Consider the following 19,606-nt stretch of genomic DNA (forward strand, 5'->3'; position numbering starts at 1 on the left):
ACCCTCCATAATCAACCTATAAAACAAATGATTGCAAAAGTAAGAGATTGGGAGATCAATTAAAGCAATAATTATATCTGAAGAAGCTGTTATCTGCTCAGAGATTTATAGGCATAAATTTGTGGATAGTGTTCTTGGTGAATTACCTATATCTACTGACGTGCCTACTTGTAATAAGCATACCTACCAGTCAAGGCATGCTAGAACAGGGAACTACTTCTTACATTTCTTATATTTTCCACAAAAATCATATAGAATATTTGAAGGTAAATCTCTGAAATCTCCAGTTTCTTGGCATTGCTCATAAATATTGAGAAGCAAATACAAATGATCTTCAGTAATCACAGTTCTCCTACCTTCTAATCAATAGATAAAACAATAACTAGGTATCTCTCATAATCATTAGAAAAATAAGTTGGGTATCTCGTGGGCTCAGGTTTTCTTTCACAGGAAACCTAAGCCAACATTCACTTTCAGATAAACTGTTAAAATCTTGAATGATTCCGTAAGTACCAAGTGTGATCTAATAATAATGGCATCACCCCTTTATCTGAGTGAGTACTCAATCAATATAGGCATAAAGTTTAATCTGGACATTCTATTTTGCTGAGGTATATTAAATATTATATATTTAAATTCTTTTAATCTGTATCATTAAAATTCCAGGGAACTTACTGAATTTTATTTGTAAGTAGCAATAAGAAATAATTTCCATCTATGAACAAAAATCTTCCTGTGATTATATATGTGTAACTCCAAGTGATTCACTGAAAACCTGTTGTGGGTGTGGACATTTCAGAGCAGAATCTGGCCTAATTTTTTGTTATGTTTTATATAGTAACATGGTACCTGAATAAAAACACCTGGAGGATCAGCAGCCAGTTTCTACAAGACTCATAACACTTCCGAACACTGAAGGCATATTTGGAACACATTAGTTTCAAAGTCTCTTCTGTCAGAATTTGCTTGCATAATAAAACACAAGAGTTCTTACGAGACCAACAAGGCTGTAGGAATTCAGCAGTAAATAAAGGTTTGAAAAATGAGAATACTGTTAGGAAAAATGCTTGTTTCAAGAATAACAGAATTGTAGGGTGGGAATAAACATCAAGAGGTCATCTAGTCCACTCAAAAGCTCTGAGGCAGGGTCACATTAAACATCTATCATGACTGGCTTGGGTTTATCTAATCTCTGTTAACAAATTGCTTATGACAGTTTCCACAGCCTCCCAGGTAACCTGTTTTAATTGTCAACTATTCTCATAGTTTAAAATCTTTTTCTAATATCAACCAATTTACTCCTTACTGCAACTTAAGCTCATTATTTATTGTCCTGCCTTCAATAATTCCAGAGAATTTTGTTATTAATACATTTTAAACCTCTTATCAATGTTGTTATTAACACTCATAACTAGCAGTGAGGGTCCACAACTTCCAAGTGATTTGAGTTCATGTATTCCTTCTTTATTCATGTTTACAACTGTCATACAAATAAGGAGTTAGAAGCTTTCTTTCTAACCTAAAAAAGTTTAGGATAAGGGTTTCAGACAAAATCACACGAGTCCAGAAAGTCAAGCTCTAAACAGAATATGAAATAACATGATTTTTCTGATGGTACTGCACAGATATTCTTTTTCCTTTCCCGCCCTTTCAACTGTGGAACCTCTCAAGGGGTGTGTCTCACCAACAGGGAGGTGATTTCCTATCCCATTAAGAAAGATCAGGAATAGGCTTTGAACAGAAATTACAGAGGATAGATAAGGATAGATGGGGACTTTTAAAATACATGATAAATTTTTCACCTAACTTGAGTTTGCTTGTCTCTTACCTTGCTGCAGGCCAGCGTTTTTCCCTTTCCACTTCCTTTACTAATATTATCACCGTCTCAGATGTCCTCATGACTTCTCCTTTCCTGTGTTAGAGTCTGATTGACCTCTTTCTACAGTTCTCCCAAGGTCTGTATGTTCGTCTGCACTTTGTTTCAAGGCCCATCTTTTGTTTAGTTTTCTTTAAAGCTTACTTTGGACAATTTTTTGTGTCATTTTCACACTGATTCCCTTTTTTATCCTGATCAAAATTTAATCTCTTGATGTACTTCTTGACCTCCTCTACTTCCCAGTTTCTATACTTTCAATCGTTCCACGGAGTTTCTCTCATTTACAATGTATTCTGTGCTGCACAGGCAATTGTTCAACTGCCTCTGTAAAACACAACATATAATCATAGCACTTTATAACAGTGCAAGACAAAGGCTGAAAAATCAGATCAATAGTCAGGAAATTCAGAATGCAAATTCTGAATACCTTGGTTGTACTGGAAGTGTAATTTTTCCATGGAAAAATATAAAGTTTGAAGTGTGCAGTAGAAACAGCAGAGAAAATCCTATGTATGTACAAAACCTGTTCTACAGATAAGACTTGCTTTCCCTCTGCTATCATTTATGAACCATTGTAAGGAACTCCACAGTAGGTAATTTTGAAGTAATTGACCCAGAAAATGTTACGCTAACACCAACAGTCAATGGCTGGCTTTTAATCTAATGTATGAAGGCTCTATCTACTCTGGAAGCGATTCTTAGTATTTACCTTATTCTTTACGCAGAATACTAAAATTATAAAAGTTACATAGGAGAACTTTAGTTTCCCAGCCTGCATTAACCTAGCTGCTGTGATTCATTTTGCTGTTTATGTTAAAAGGAAAAGTGATGATAAAAGCAAAAGGCAAAACTCTGAGGCATTGCTGTACGAGATATAGTTTTGAACAATGAACTGTCTTTTACTCTACAACTTACGCACCTTGCTCCTAGAGACTATTTCGCTACTTACAGCCTTAGCAGTTGAAGGACAACTAAAATTGGTCCAAAGCCTGCTCAAAGTTCTAAACTGGTCTACTTTTATAGCATTTTGAAAATCAAATTAAAAATACTCAGTCATACCCCAGGAGGATGCTAAGTTTAAACATTCCTACTTTAAAATTGTAAGTGTGATTTTCTCTTTAACGTCTTCTCATTTGGAGTTTTTAATGAAGACTAAGTTGAAAAGAAAAGAATCATCCACATTTCCAGTAATGTGCTTCAACTATTTAGGTTGTACAAGGTCAAGGAGATCAGCGGAAGTATAGGTGTATTTTTTCTGTGGTCTCTCAACTCAAAACCAAGTGAATTAATCTAATGCAATTTTTCCTCACAAGACTATTAAGCCCTCCTTCCAAACAGGCATAAGCCAGAGATTATCACACATATTTGGCAAGAAGTATGCATGGAATGAGTCAGGTCCAAAGCTGAATTTACAACAGTTACAGTTAAATATGCTGCAGCATATTTAATTTAATATGTGTATGTGTAGATTTCACTAGTCTTGTTTGTCCAAGGAATATATTTTTATTTCCTTGAACTTTTTCATTCATTAGGAAAGAAAAATATTCTGAAATTTTAAAATCATGCATTTATAACTATCATTGCTAAAAACATTTATGCGTGCATAAAAAGATGTATTTGATTTTTATTGCTAGTTTATTTTAAGATATCCCATGTACTACTTATTGTTATAATTTGCTCTCGGAATCTAATAATATCTGTAAGCCAAAATTACTTTACGTAATAGTGGCAATGTATTGGTAAATGCAATAACCTAATAAGACCTATGCCATACTATAATTTAAATGCATAGTGGTTGTACTGTGCTGCAGTTATTATAGATTATTGAATAATTCTATATTATACTAGTTGGTTGCCTGCAGTGTTCTAGTTTCTGTGACACTGCAGTTCATCAGTCTGCACAGTATACTTCACAGTTCATGTCTTATGTTTTCTTGCAACATTGCTGTTTTCATTACAGTTAAGCTGGATGTATACAGACACCCACTTAGAAGAGAGGTGTCCTGTAACAAGCCTTTAGTTCCATCTTTCTCACATAATTTTCATAAGAAAGAATTTGTATTTAATGTGACTCTGGCTTTATTTAAATAAAACAAATGATGCATTTTTAAATTTTCTTAATAATAAATGAGTACAATCATCCACAATTAAAAGTCAGATAGCCTTTTCTGTAAGTGTGGTGAACATTATTTCACACAGATGGGAATGCTTAGTTCTTTGCCCATACTATGGCAATAGACACATTTGAAATTATCTTATGCATTTCTCTTTACAGCTTTTTGTGTAATCAAGTTTAATGTATATGACACCAAAGAATCATCTGAGAAAATACTAGCTCTTTCAAATCTGATAAAGTTTTCTACAAAGCCCCATTGGAGTTTGAATATATTATCTTCAAGGATTTTTAGAACTTGCAAAATTTCCAATCAGCGTTTTACATTTTGCCTGGAGCAGCATATCAAAGCATGGAGCACTTTATCAAGCTTACCCTACCCTCTAACTTATCCTCTACAATTATGTATATGACTAGCTCAAATTCTAGAAAGTGTTGAGGCAAGGAACAGTGTGACAAGAATTCTGAATTTCCAGGAAATACCTAGATGTGAACTCATGATAAAAAACAGCTGAAAATTCAACCCAATACAGTTCTGCAGATAAGCATGTTGCAGTTACAGCCTTTCAAGTCTGAAAATATCATAGGAATCATTATAAGTCTCCCTGAAGCTTACAACTTTGCAAGCTTGCAAATGCCATAACTCATGTTGTTAACAATTTCTAAGTCCCAAGACCATAATTCTTTCATTAAATGACCAGGTATCACTCAGATGTTGTCATTTTATTTTTTGGCTATGTTTGTCAATAGCTTTACAACTGGGGAGAGTTTCAGTTGAAAGTCTTGATACGTGACTTGCTGTGCTCTTTAATAGCTTGTTTACAAGTAATAAGTTGATTTACTTTTCTTTTGCTATAACCATAAACCATTTCTTTTCATCTATGCTAAGTGGCTCAGACACTGTTCTTTAAACAAAGAAGATAAAACTTCACCTTCTACCTCAACATCTCTTAAAGATTTGGTATTACTGGATTTCTACTCTGGAAAGTGTCAACTTCGTGTGTATCTCACCTGTACCTCAGCTAATGAAGTTATGGCAGTAACAGAATCCTTTTTCTTCTTTGATTGTAATATACTCTTGAAATAAGATCAAATCAAAGAGGAACCTCTGTTCCAGGCATCATTCACTTAAAGCATTTGATAGTGCATTCAGGTCAGATTTGAAGAATAATTTTGCCAACTAGAAAATGAGAACAAACTTTTGAAATACTTCCAGTTTAAGGCTTGATTCACAAGCCAGATGAAGTGAAACTAAAAGTAAAGCAGGTAGCTCTGTTACCATTTTGCTCCATAACACAATAATTCAGTCACTCACCTGGAACGTGGAGAAGCAAAGTTCTAATCAGTTCTCTTGTTTGATTCAGAGTAGTCAGGAAAATACCACCACACTATGACACCATACACTGGCAATCCAATGCCATCTACAATGAATATTTACGTGGCCTATGCAAAGTGCAATAGCTTTCTCAGGGTACCACTGACAATATATTGCTACTGTGAGTCTCCTTAATATTTTAATATTTTGTTTTTACTGAAAATGTTCTTGTGTGGAACAATTAATTCAAAGCTGAATTAAGCATTTTCTTTGACCTAAGATAATTTTTCCCCATATGATGGAAATACATTTAGCTTCAGGCTGAAATTGAATAAGAAGAATTCATGAAAATGTTTCCCTTGTCACCATGTTATACCCTTTTCCACTGCAGATCTTTCAGTTACATTGCTAGCTAGCTATAAAATGACTCTGGCTATAACCCATGACTCCATCTGACCATATATCAGCCTTTTAAGAGTGATCATATTAAATAGCTTGTAATATCAACAGCTTTTATACCTCATGTGGCAGAATCTTTCTGGTAATTCTGGCTAAGGTCCCAGCATTACAATTCTTTTTTGTTTGTTTGGGGTTTTTTTGGTTTTTTTTGATAACTTGCCTAAATTGGTGGGCTGATAAGACACAATATAGTCTGACTGATAAGATCAGCATTTCTGGTGGTACTGTTGTATTATTAGCTGTGTCATTTTTGAATGTCAGAGTTATTAAGATTGTCTTCAGAATACAGCATTGTTTAAAAGATTAGCTCTATAATTAAACCATACTAAAATTTTGAAATGGCTCTTATCCTTAGATTATTTTAATATCCAATATAATAACATATTAGCTTATTTTGATGTTGAATATAAGCCTTATTTTGGTGAATACAACTAAAACAATATCTGGAAGGAAAACATGGCTTCTCTTATGTTCAATTTTTATCAAATGCAAAAATTTTAAAAATGGTATTTCAGCAAAATGGCCTTTCTCCTTCCTGGGAAATATGATAAATATTGAAACAAGAAACATGGGAATAGTGATTTGCAGATAATATGTATGAAAGCAGCTGTTACATACTATGTTCTTTTTAGGAACTTATGGTATTGAGGCTATAAGCGGCCTTGTGAATACATGAGGATTGCAAAAACTTCCATTGTTCAATAATGAATCAAACTAATTACAGCATAATTTAAAAATTATCTAAAAATACATATTGGAAAAGACAATTTTCTAGTCTTAACTTTCAATAACTAAAATAAGAAGCCTTGATAGTAATATCGGAGACATTAGTTAAACTTCCTGACGACTGACTCTGCCCGCATCAAAATGTTCTGCCCTCTGAGCAAAGGATGCAATCAAGTATTTAAATTACAGCCAACTTCCTTGAGCATGGTATAGCAGATTTTCAGTGAGACTGTTGGCTTACTGTACCATGGTTCATCCAACTGGTGAAAACCTTACTCGTGGGGAGACATCACTTTCACTTACTCTCCAATGACAGAACTGTGCCTATGCTAATAGTAAAGAGTGAACTACAGAAGTCTCCTCAGGGCTTCTGAGAATTCTGCCCTGTGGCATTTCCCATTTATTTCAACATATACAAACTATAGAGAGTTGTTAAGGAAAAGGCAAATAATCTCTTGGGATAATCAGGCCTAAATTTAAACTTTATAGAGGAAGTTTAGTATGTTCACTGCAGGAAGGAAAAATGGGCTTCCATGGATGAAGATTAAAGAAATTAATATTTAAGGGCATACCACAAAGAAGAAAACAATGGGCTGTAATTGATGCTTTTCATCTGACCTCTTTCTCCCTCCCTCTCTCTCAATCATTATTTGATACAAGAAGACATGAGTTCATGAGAGCCAGTGCTAATGAAAAATGCACTAGAACTTAACTGCATTTCAGAGCTGCTGGTGTCAAGGGGACAAGTAATGTCTGTGTCTGTCAGAATGTAAATTAAGTCGCTTCATATGATTCACACTCGAGATCCAGAAAAGAACATGGCCAAGAAAATGACATGACATATTTGGCAAACTTGATGTTTAATAGAGAATTTGTTATCTTGGTCAAATTTTGATCCCCCATTACATTGCTATTATGCTGCAATAAATTATAGGCAACTTGTTATAACTGATAGGGGAAATTTTCTGGACCCTGAGAGTAACAAAGATCATTTTCTGAACACCCTTTCAACCTCAGGAATATTAGAAACCATAGTTCTTTTTGATCTAGGGTTTTTCTCTGGTAAAAGACATAATCATTCTTTAAAAAACTAAGTATAAGAAGTCTTTAGTCTTTATTGCTGGAGTGTTTTTAGTACCTCCATTATGGTGCAAAAATATCGTGCAAATTTTCAGTGACATCATTAATATTGTTGTGCGCAACTCAAATTCAGGAAATAGCCTGCTTTATTGGTAACTTATTCAGTAAAAATTGCCACATCATCCATTTGTAATGGAAGTCACACCACTTCCAGACAGGCTCTCTTGGGACCTACAGTGAGGCAAATACAGCAGTACATAGCAGATATCCATTTGTGCCCATGAGCTGGTTGCCAGCTTGTCAGAATTCAGATCAAGCATCTAAATGTTCATCCTGAGACAAGCAGGGTTAACACTGTGAGCAAAGCACTAAGCAAGATGCCGTGACCCCTGTGGTATCATGCAAGTCTGTAAAATCTCCTCACTTCGAGGCAAGAGGCTTATCACAGGATTTGGCTACACAAACCGAAGGAGAGGGTTTTCCTGGATGTGAAAGTTTAGCATGGTTTCTCCTTTTTTCAGTGAAAGAATTTAACATAATTCAATGCCATAAAGATACCTAGCTACTGCCTAGCTGGATACTACCGATTAATGTTTGGGTAGCTGAGAGGAATAATGAGCCAGGGAATGACTGTGAAGAGCTGCTGCCACATTCACAGGAGAGGGGAAGGATGCAAGAGGAGCACTATCATGTCTTGCACATGCATGTGATCAGGGTGTAGGTTGTTAGTCATTGCTACACCATAAACATAGCCCACAAGGAAGACCCCTGTTGCTGCTTCCAAGACATCACTCAGTACTCTGTAAGTGTATGGATGATATACAGATACTTGCCCATATACAAACTTGTACAGAATAGCAGACACACACACACATATATATGCACGTACACATCCATTAGCAGATGTTACAGTTCAACTGAACCACTTCAGTTCTCACCTACTATTTCTAGGTCTGCTCTGTGTGCAGGCTAAAGGACAGTTTCTAAAAAACAGTTAAGACATTTCAAATATATGAAATATGCAGACAGCTTTCTCATTTAAAAATTATCCTTAACTTTCAAAATTATTTAAAGTTAATTATTTTAACAGAATACCTTTGAGAAATATTTTCCTGCTTGGTCTGTACTCCTGTCTAATCTGTATTTGCACACAGCATCACATGAAAAATGCATGCACATATCAGGTATAAAAACTAATACTACCTGTGCCTCAGCTTGGGCTTATGAGAAGTTTTGTGCATTGCAAGTAATAGCTGAATCTTGCATGCCCCTTTGTCTTTGCTGGCAAAATCTGACTTCAGATGAGTCAGAAGCCAAAACTCTGCCAGGTTTAACAAATGTCCACAGAGGATGAACAGATAGAATTATTTATTTCTATTAAGAATACCAGAGAGTATATTTTACAGGAAGTAATTTCATTATCTGTTGAAGTGCTAGGGTTAAGCATTTCAATACGCAAAATTCAATGATGCATTAATTTGATCCACCTCATTAGCATCCAGGCACATTTAGTGAAAAATACCAGAATTATTACAGTTGGTTCCAGTCATCAAAGTGATAGGCCCCGAGAGCTTTAACTCTATAGTTAACAAATAATATATATCTCATGTATAATATATGTAATAAAATATATAGTATATCATGTCTAACATACATAATGTATCATATCATATATGATTAATATATAAAAAGAGGCAATATGCAAAATCATATTGCCTTGAAGAACAAGTTCCACTAAAATGACACTGCAAAAAGATTTCGAGTTTGATCACTGTATCTAGAAACAGAGAAAACTAAGGGAACCACAGTTTTACATAATAGGATACATCTTGCCACAGCTCAAGGAAAACTAGGAGGAAAAGATCACATGTACCTCATTTGTCTTACTTCTGCAAATGAATATGCAAATAGCAGGCAGAGAAACTGAAGCAACTGTTACAAGCAAACGTCCTTTTCTACCAACAGGTAAGGTCTCCTTTTAGATATTTTGGTATTTATTTTCACTATTTCAGCTACTTTTTAGAGTGGACCAAGCTCCTTGAAAAAATGTGGTGAAAGAATTTTTAGAATTTCTTGGTAAATTCCATGCCATAGATTTATGTATTGATTTTTGGCAGTAGTCCCCACTTACGGACTCACAAAAGATATCCTTACGTCTCATATAGCAAGTGCATATACAAGGAATACAAAAACACTCATATGTGAACTGGAAACCCAGTCTATCGTATACATCCATTACCAGAAACGACCAAAGGAGAACAGCAAAGTGTACAGTTCTTGCCAAACGCATTCATACATTTGTGTTCAACAAAACCTGAACACAAGTCAAACTAGGTCTATAGACAGGGATTACTGACAAACTACCTCTTGTTTAAAAGTGTCTTGCAGACCATATTATATGCTTCCTAGCACTGATGGTCCTGACATATAAAAAAGCTTAACTCAATCTCCATTTGAACAAATTTATATCATTTAGCTATTTACTGGTGTCAAATAGAGACAAAAATTAACACTCCCTCAGCCAAACCCAGACCTGGACAAACCGCAATGTTATCTTTTATGTACCTGAGGCTCAATATTATAAAGGCTGGCATCAGCTTATAGATACAAGAACACTGTCTAGTTAAAACATTTCCTATAAATGACTACATTGAAATATAAGCATCTTAAATGGATTTTATGGAAATATTATGATACAGAATAATTCTGATTTTAATTTTATTAAAACCAGGAAAGCTAAAATGCCCATAAAAATGATCATTATTGTTCTAAAAGAACAACAATTACTAATTATGAGTTTGGCATTTTCTTGCTTAAAGCGATTTTTAATTTTCCATATACTATGCCCATTTTCTACATGAAATGAAATCGATCCTTACTACTTTGAATCTAGCACTAACCATTATGAAATCATATTAGACATTTCAGTGCCTGTGTCTCTAGGACATACAGTGCCCTGAGTGAGAAAAATAACTTAGAATCATTTTACTTAGCTATTAAACAATGATACTCATGTTCTTTTTCAGCTAAAAGGAGGTTTATCATTTCTATTACTAAACTTAAAATATCTACTGTTTATTTTCACTGTCTGAGAACCTCAACATGACTGGTACAACAAAGATTCTAATTAGAATAATCTTTTCTGTAACCTGATTGTCTATTGTTTTCCAACTCAAGATTTGAATTTGAAGAACATACACTATGCTGGGTCTATGTAACCTGTAACAATTTTCTACCTTAATAGCCACACTGCAGCATTTGAAAATTGGCAATTATTCATTTTGCCATGAGCTAGTGACCGAAAGACTGAAATTATCATCTGTGAAGAATGGTATAGTAAATAATGGACTAGCAAAGTCAGGTACTCTCAGTGAAAGTATATCCTCTTGCTTACACCTAACAAAGCTAATGTTTGATGTGTCTCTTCTTCACTATACAAATTTTATGTTAACTTTAATCAATTTCATCTCTAGAAAGAAAATGTTTGAAAAAGCAGAAAACTAATCATGTTAATAAAGATTTCACTCAGCAGAATCAGACAGCAAAACACAATTCATCTTCCTATAGACTTTTAACGAGTTGTGACAACCTCACACAGCCATCTATAAATGCCACTTAATAAACATCTTGTGTTCAAAATAAAATAAGCTAAGTCTGTTTAAAAGAATTCACTAATCTGGATTTTTCACAGCAAAGCCATAAAAAATTGAATTCATATTTCCTGTCCTTCGCTGTAAAACAGGTTTTTAGTCTAAATTGACCATTCAGGTTTTTCCATGTTCTATGGGGAAAGAGAGGCACCTCCATAAGACAATTCGTCCTGTCCTCACACAAACATCCAAGACAGGTGGGAGGAATTGTTCCCTGGAAGTTTGTCTCTGTCTCAGTCTCCCTCCAAAATCTATACAGGGACACTAGATAACTTTGGCTAATACCTAACTTTTTGATAGCTAAAGTCAAAAAAGATGAATCCATCTTCTCATGCCTTTGGTCAGAAATCCTAGTTTGTAGTAAGTTTGTTTTTTTTTTTTTTCTATGCAGACTGACTATTTTGGCTTGAAGTTTCAGCATCTTATAGGTATCTGGTTAACATTCTTACTGCATTTACACCTGCCATGCTGTCAGACACACGTTAGTTAGTCTGCTCCATCTAGAAAGCTGATAGGGAGTCCAGACTTTCAGTCGCTCCTGTAATAGCATTAGATCTCTGATGTGGAATGAAGAAGGTTGCTATCAGGTTACTAGGCAATCAATACAAGTGTGGACAAGATTTACAGCAGAATAGATAAGGGTAAAGGGAGAGTCATTATAGCATAGTTTCTGATGATTAAATAATGCCTTAACCCGGAAGCAAGCCAGGATTTTTTCCTCCATAAGAAACCAACAGAAATGTTTGAATTGTTCCTGTTCAGATAAAGGTATCTGAACCTAGCCAATACTAGTTCTGCATGTTTCCATCTCTTGAGCAGAGTTAACTATGAGCATACAATAAATATTCAGATTTTTATATACACCTAAATGACTAAATTCTTTATGGATCCTATTTATAGTCTATAAAAAGTAAAGAATACAGAAATAAAAGTGAGAGTTTGTTTGAAATTTATATGTTTTAGGAATACATTAAAAAACCACCAAACTATAGCTAATATTCCATACCTGAGTAGTGGTTGCTTTGGATAAGAAGTTTGGTCACTGTTTTGGCATGGCTGAGGTTTTTTTGTGACTTGCTTATAAATATTCCTGGCAGTTACTCCAATCCATAGCATAGTAGAGAGTGTAGAATAATGTAGTACTATGCCAACCTAAAAAAAGAGCGGACAGTTAAACAAATCAGTAAATGGATCAGTAAAACAAGAGTTCTAGAAGAATCTTAATGCATAAGTGTACAAGCAAACAGATTTTTTTAACTGAATTTGTAAGTGCATCAATTTTTTCTTTCTCTCTGGTTATTTCTAACCAGGGAAAACACTTTTAAAAAGCAGATGGAATCTGTTATTTAATCTATCATAGATAATATCTGTGATACCAGATGGTATGTTATGAAACCAAGACTGTAAAGATACTTGTTTTCTAAGAACCTGATTAATGACAACTTTTTACACCTGGATTTAAAGTGATGCAAAGCTTAGTTTGTGTTGCAAGCTTTGTTAGCTTATCATGACAATGCAATTTAAAAATTAATGAGAGGTCAGCATTTTTGCTTGCTATTACGCTACTATTTCCTTTCATTTTTCAGGAATATCCTGCTGTAGTTCCCTCTCAGCTGCATATGGCCAAGGTTGACTTCTTGTAATGGGATCAGTGCTATTTGCCTAAAACCAGATTATTTTCAGACATATTTTAAGGAACTTATAAACTTGGCCATAAAATTTTTAAAATTAAATGACAGATCTTGGCATCCTCCCTTAAAAGGAAATACAAACTCTCTAATAGTGTTATTATCATTTTGTCTCCAAGAAACTGGTGTGTTTATAATTGAAAGTAAAATAAACTACTAACACCTCTAAAATACTAACATCTTTGTTATGGTAGTAATTGTTATTCATTACTATGGAAACAGTAATTGGAATTTTATCCAGTCTCCAATGCTTTATTACATCAGCTAAGTCTCCATCTGATTATATAAAATGAGGTTACCTTTGAAGCAATAACCTGACATTTGCAGTGACAAGTAAAATATTGCTATAATTGGAAAGCACATAAATGTTTAAGGAATACAGAGAATTGCTGAATAAAGCTAACACAAATCTATTATAATGATTTACTTGAACCAGTGTTCATTTTTGCTCAACTTAAAACAAAATAATTGATGGGTAAAGAAAAAAAATTCCATGATTTTGTTTATATTTAGTAATATAGCACAAAACTTTAAGATAGCAGCAAATATCATCAACAGAAATGTTGTAATTTTCTCTGGGACTTGTCTGACACATTAGAGAAGGGAGTATAAAGCCATCATAGCTGTTGTCGCTTGAGGTAAAAGAAGCAGAAATAAGAGAATGAGACAACTTCGTACCATCAGCTGGCAGACGTTGCCAGTTCAGTGGCTAGTGCTGTCTGGACCTAGTTCATATGCAGCTTGCAGCATTTCTGTAGGGACGCAGTGAATATGACTATGAGCTGGGGGGTGGAGGGGAGTGAGGCAGGAGGGAGAAGAGGGGGAGAAAAAGGAGGTGGGAACTATGAGAAAGAACTGGAAAAATTCTAGAGATTTGGTTCATAACCTCTTTCTCATTTCAGCATAGCACTGCTACTATATACTCTGTAATTATTCTACACAAGTATGCCAGAGTCCATAAGAATATGAACAGCAGGGATGAATTCCATGTGAGAAGGCACCTACATGTGAAATTTTGACAACATATATGGCCATATATAAAGAAATGATCAGCCACTTAAGTGAATGAGATTCCTAAAAATAGTACAATAAAACAATTTTTTTGAACTTTCAAGGAGGCAACTGAACTGAAAACGTCACTGCTATGCCACACCTTAGTCACATTACTTTTCTTCACAGTGTGCTCATATTTCAGCAAATTAGTTCCTTCTGGTATATGGACAAATCAAACAAACATGGACAAGAGACAGAAATGTTATCATCTTCTGTACTAACTCTTTAATAATATGCCTCTCTCTCTCTCTCTCTCTCAAATAAAAAAATCAATTTGCATTTCTTGCTTAAAGGAAAAGAGGATATATCCTGATGATACAAGACCTCCTCATGACTGACAGATTTGAAGGACAATGGTGACAATCTGGAGATAAAACATATATGACACAACAAAAATGTGGAACTTGGAAGGGTGTGCTGAGCTATTATATTAAATTCCAAAGGAAAGGGTACCCTTTTCTCTGCGTGGTGATGATTTTGTTTCTCACTTCCTAACACAAAATATGCTTTCTGGACTAGAATTTTTGCTCTTATTCATCCACTAACAATAATTAGTAAAGAAATGCTTGTCACATCTCATCTTGAAAACTCAGTGTTTCAAAGTGGTGGACTTTGCTCCCTGCCTCTTCCTTCCCCATATCTCCACACTGAAATCAGTCGTGCCATGGAGATGCGTTTTCCTCACTGTTGCACTTAGGGGCTGCGGCTGCATGCTCTTTTGTCCTCTTCAGTGGGACCATCTCTTTCTAGCTCTCTTAAGCTAGGAAGACATCTGAGCCCTATGCTAGAAATACACAAGATACCAGCTCATGACATGGAAGGGGAAGACGAGGCTCAACAGAAAGGCGAACAAGAGAGAGATAGATAGTTTTGCTCAGTAAACTCTCACTTACATTTAGCAAATGTAAACCTTAGGTTTATGAACTAAAGGTCCAGGGCACAAATTTATCTGTGCATGTCTTGTTACTGGATTTGTGCCTCTGTAAAGCCTAAGAGGCCAATAAATAAATACTAATTAAATACCCAAGTGTTCACTTAAAACTATTTTCACTATAAGTAGAACTTCTGGATTTCACATAAAATTGTGTGGGTCAAGTTTTACACACAGAACAAAGGATTATGATTGAATATACTGAAGTGGTGACCCTTATTTGTAAGAAGGTTTTCCATGGACAGGCCAAATGGTACAGAAAGAACTGTCAATATGCATTGAAGACAGCATTGCACCTAAAGCTATTTAATAACAGTAGTTGTATGGTGAAAATTTTCTTATTTCCTTGGACTCTTTTTCCATGTCTTGTCTTCTTAGAACTCTTATCTTTGGGAATAAGTACCAGCCTACTGAATAGAAGATCACACTTTTCTACAGTAAGAAGATGATGTCTGCATGTGCTCCTTCAATTAATTTCAGTACCTTAGAGGTAACTTAAGTTCCGCACCATGCAGTTACCATGGTAATGACCAAATACGCATTTATGCAAAGCATTTTGGCACAAAAAGCTTTCTTGATCAGCTTTAACTTGCACACAGATTTCTCTGTTTTCCCCTAGTTTTTAATTTAATTTATTTTTTTTTCAATTGTAATAATATTTCAGATAAGATTGTCCTTCTTCAGCCTGTCCTATTTAAAGGAGGATATGGATATGCACTGGCATTCTGTTGAAACTATTAATCCTGCACTGAAGGTAGTTCTTTTCAGTGAGATGAAGGGATTCAGGAATTTCTCTGCGGTCTATAACACCACTGGATGTGGTGTTATTTCATGATCTTAAAACATTTAGCCTTAGAACAACCCCATGCTCCCTTCACAGGTAAAAAATTTAGAGCAAGAAGTTGAGACCCACAAATCAGGTACCTGAGACCGGGAAGGACAGTCTTCAGCACAGCATGCACATCTAACTCCATAGTGTGCAAAGTCTTTAGCCGTCATGGGTTGCTGCTAGTGAAGTTTCCAGCCACCTGAAGTCTTGCTTGTGCATATGACTAGTTCTATTCCTGTCTTAGCAGAGCTGAACAATGCAGCACCTTTCTCACCAAGACCACTCAAGAGCTCTTAAACAGCATTCTTCACTTGAGACACCCTAACTGGCAAACTCGATCACAGTACATTAATTTGACACCCATTCTTTCAAATAAAATATAGCTAGAGCAGAAAGAACTGCTCTTTTCCTCCTCTTTCTATAATATTTTTGTATCTACAGCTCCTACCCAAGATGTGGCAGATAGCTCTAGGACCTCCTTAGTTTAACAAGATTCAAATCCAAATTTTAAACTTCCAAGGGTAGTATTCTAACTTCCAGGGTACTGACTAGTATGGAATGGGCTTTGCCTTTCTTGCTGAAGATTTACTGCCCTACAGAAAGGGATTAACAAGCAGTTTCACATATGACAGTCATCAGGGGGAAGGAAGATCTGAGCCTTGCCAAATTTTACATGGAAGCTTTTATTTGATAAACCATATAGGAGGTTCTTGAAGATGTGATTGAAGTGATCATGCCACTCAGTGACTGGGCACTAGGATAAAAAATTATGATTCTGTCTCACTCCCTAACTTTTCTGTCTCCTGAATCTTGTGCCCCTATGCCTATTCTTCATGCTTCAGTACATTGAACTGACAATTTCATCCCCTAGCATCCATAGCCTCATGGCTATCATGCTCTCGTGGAAAGTAGGGACCACGAGACTGAAATTTTTCAGACTGAGGGTACAGAATCAATGCCTCCCACACATGGGGAGCGATACACCTACAGTTGTGTCAACTTCGATCTCATTCCTTACATAAAAGGAATAAGCCTCCTTCTGCCCTTTGAAGGAAAGTAATCTGAGACCCTAACTCTGGGAGACGGAAGAGGCTGACTACATCATCCACTGGCTGGCTCAAGCACCTTTCTGGCTAGTATAACGGCTCTGATTAATCCCATTCTTCCATTCCTAACACAACCTTTGCCTTGCATGAAAGATTTTGCCATAAACTCAAGACTCTGGATTTTACATCGACAGCCAGCATTCAGTGACACCCAGAATCCCATTTGTGGGTAATCTAAACAGTCTGTAGATATAACCTCATTCACACAGGAAATCTGTGAAGAAGCAATCAACTTTTCCAGACCAGCACTCTAACATCAGTTTTCTTTATGAATCATAAAGACTGCATAGCACATACGCAAGTGAGACTGTCTATACAAAATCCTCTCTGAAATAGGTATGCAGGTTTAAAAGGGAGTTTTAGATTTTTAGATTCCAGATAAAAATAAGTATCTTACCATCTCTGAAAACACATTTTTTTGGTGTAATTACTTTCCCTTCAAGGGGATATGAAGGTTCTTCCAGCTATCTATCACAGAAAATGGGTCCATTTCCATAGCATTAATTCCTGCTGCTTAAAATTAGCCTGGGACACCTCATTTAGAGGGAGAAGGTAATCCAACTGAAGTTATTTTAGAACAACCCATTTTGGTTAATTATGAAGGATAAAAATTAACTCAGTCTATTATTTCACTTGGGTAAGGATGTTGCAGTGAAATTTGTGTGAAAGTTTTAGGGATAATTACAATAAGAAAGGTGGAGGTTCACTGGCTTTGACACCACATACACCTGATTAGGACAGAAAATGCTTGCACTTGGAATCTTCCCCTATGCACTCAGGAAACAAAAAGCACAAATTACATTGCTGCAGGGTGAAGCTGTGTTTTGAATTGTAGCAGATGGAAAGATACCTGTGCTATAGCAACACTGATGGTGTTACACATGGAGTATAACTAATATTTTAGTGCTGATTGAAGCAGTAACATTTTCACAGTTTTAAACCCTAATATCATTTTTTTTCCAGAACTGAAAAAGAAAAAAAAGGAGAAAGAGACAAAACTTAGACTTGAGGGACACACAAGCCCAAAACAGCTATACATAAATACATATATACATAAACCTTTCATTAGGCGAAGTGATTTAAAGAATTGCTATATTCCATATGCAGGAGAAAAGGAGTGCTGTGGAGTCCCACCACTGCTTACGCAAGCTATGGGAAATGTTCAAATACATGAGCTTCTCAGGAAACCATTAGTAGGTCTGACCTCCCTACCTCGTTTGGCACCCTGAATATTAATTCAGAGAGAAATCCTCTCAGGGTTATCACAGGAGGAGACAGCCACTGGGACCCACAGAATTTTGAGAAACGTTGCTGTCAGTAGGCAAGAAAGGGTCTGTGGTGGGGTACGATGTTCTGGGAGTGAACATTTGTTCAGCCTGTGTTACCAGCTATCGGAGACTTGTCTTAGATTGTTTGGACTGTTGCATCCATTAGCTCTACCTATTTACATCAGACAATTTCTACCAGGAACCAGAGGACCGTGTGTGTCTTGCGTGTCCTGTATCTGTCCTACATTTTAACTGCTGATTATATTGTCTGTTGATGTAGCATGGTGTCAGGTAAATAAATAACTTTATGAAACTGATTAGAAGGCATATGTGAATGGATCCATTCAGTTTCTCTAAGCGTGCATGTTTCTCAGCAGCTCAGGATCTGGCCCTATACCATAGCAAGAAACAGTTGTCACTGATAATGCACCTTATGAAGATACCCCTGTAGTTTATGTATTACTCAGATTATTAATAACTCATTTATCTCAATCAATTTTTCATTATCGCTGTTAATATTGCATTGTTACCATGCAATCTGCAAAGTAAATAACCAGACAATGATTGTAACAACAGATGGTCATTTGTCATTGTGTAATTACACAGCCATGGCTGCCCTACAAACTAATCTGCTATCCTCACTTGCAAACTGCAGATAAAGACAATAGTAAGTGGTATTTCAGTTTGCTAGAACTCACAGATTAATTATGACACGATACACTAGATATTGTGAGATATTTATCTTGGAATAATCTAGTGGACAACTGTGTCATTTAAATGAATACCATGTAATATAAATAGGTAGACTTCGCATGTAGAAGGTTACAGGTGCTTACAGATCTACATGTACTGTTTATTGATGGCCATGAACAAGTATAGACAAAAGGTTTCCAAAGCATCTCACTAAAAATTAGAGTGATAACTCTTACACTAGTTATGCAAATTTTGCAGTGACTCTGCTGTTGGCTGGCGACTCTTGCTGTTTACATCCATTCAAGCCAATCAAAAGAACCAGATTAGTGACAGGCAAAATATCTGGGAGAATGTTGGCTTAATAAAGTGCTTTACTACAGGTAAATACCAACAACATTAATGAGATCTAGAGCACTTCTACAAAATCCGAGAGGAAGAAATATTTAAGACAAACAAATTGCAACAAGCCCTTAGCAGGCATTACAGAAGGTGACTGAAATGACTCTCTTTACGAACTGTACAGACTCAGCCTCTATATTCAGAGCAGCTGAAGCCATGCCCTCTCTGTGCATCTCACAGCACTATATCCCCAGAAAGGATGAAGCAAGAGATGTTAAATAGTCCAGCAGTGCAAACAGGGGTCCATAAATTGCAAGTGTACTGGTCTGCTTTGTCTCCTTAGCTTGAGTTGTAATTAAAAGACATAATCATACTATAAACATTAAGCTGCCCAGGTATATATTTAGGGATCACGCGGTGAAGCCAGGGCGACCCTCAGGCAAATGGTATACACATTACAAAAGAGCAGCAGTAACTTTA

General features: G+C 35.8%; 1 protein-coding gene across 1 annotated transcript in view; it reads right to left on the reverse strand.

The window, feature by feature from the left end:
* Window positions 1–19,606, reverse strand: part of LOC140655747 (adhesion G protein-coupled receptor A3-like) — a 293,963-nt gene that overhangs the window by 19,493 nt on the left and 254,864 nt on the right. The window contains exon 17 of the mRNA XM_072870589.1: window positions 12,226–12,371. Coding sequence (XP_072726690.1) covers window positions 12,226–12,371 — 146 coding nt within the window. The remainder of the gene's footprint in view (window positions 1–12,225; window positions 12,372–19,606) is intronic.

The sequence above is a fragment of the Ciconia boyciana genome, chromosome 8 (genome assembly GCF_034638445.1).
Source record: "Ciconia boyciana chromosome 8, ASM3463844v1, whole genome shotgun sequence".
NCBI classification, from domain to species: domain Eukaryota; kingdom Metazoa; phylum Chordata; class Aves; order Ciconiiformes; family Ciconiidae; genus Ciconia; species Ciconia boyciana.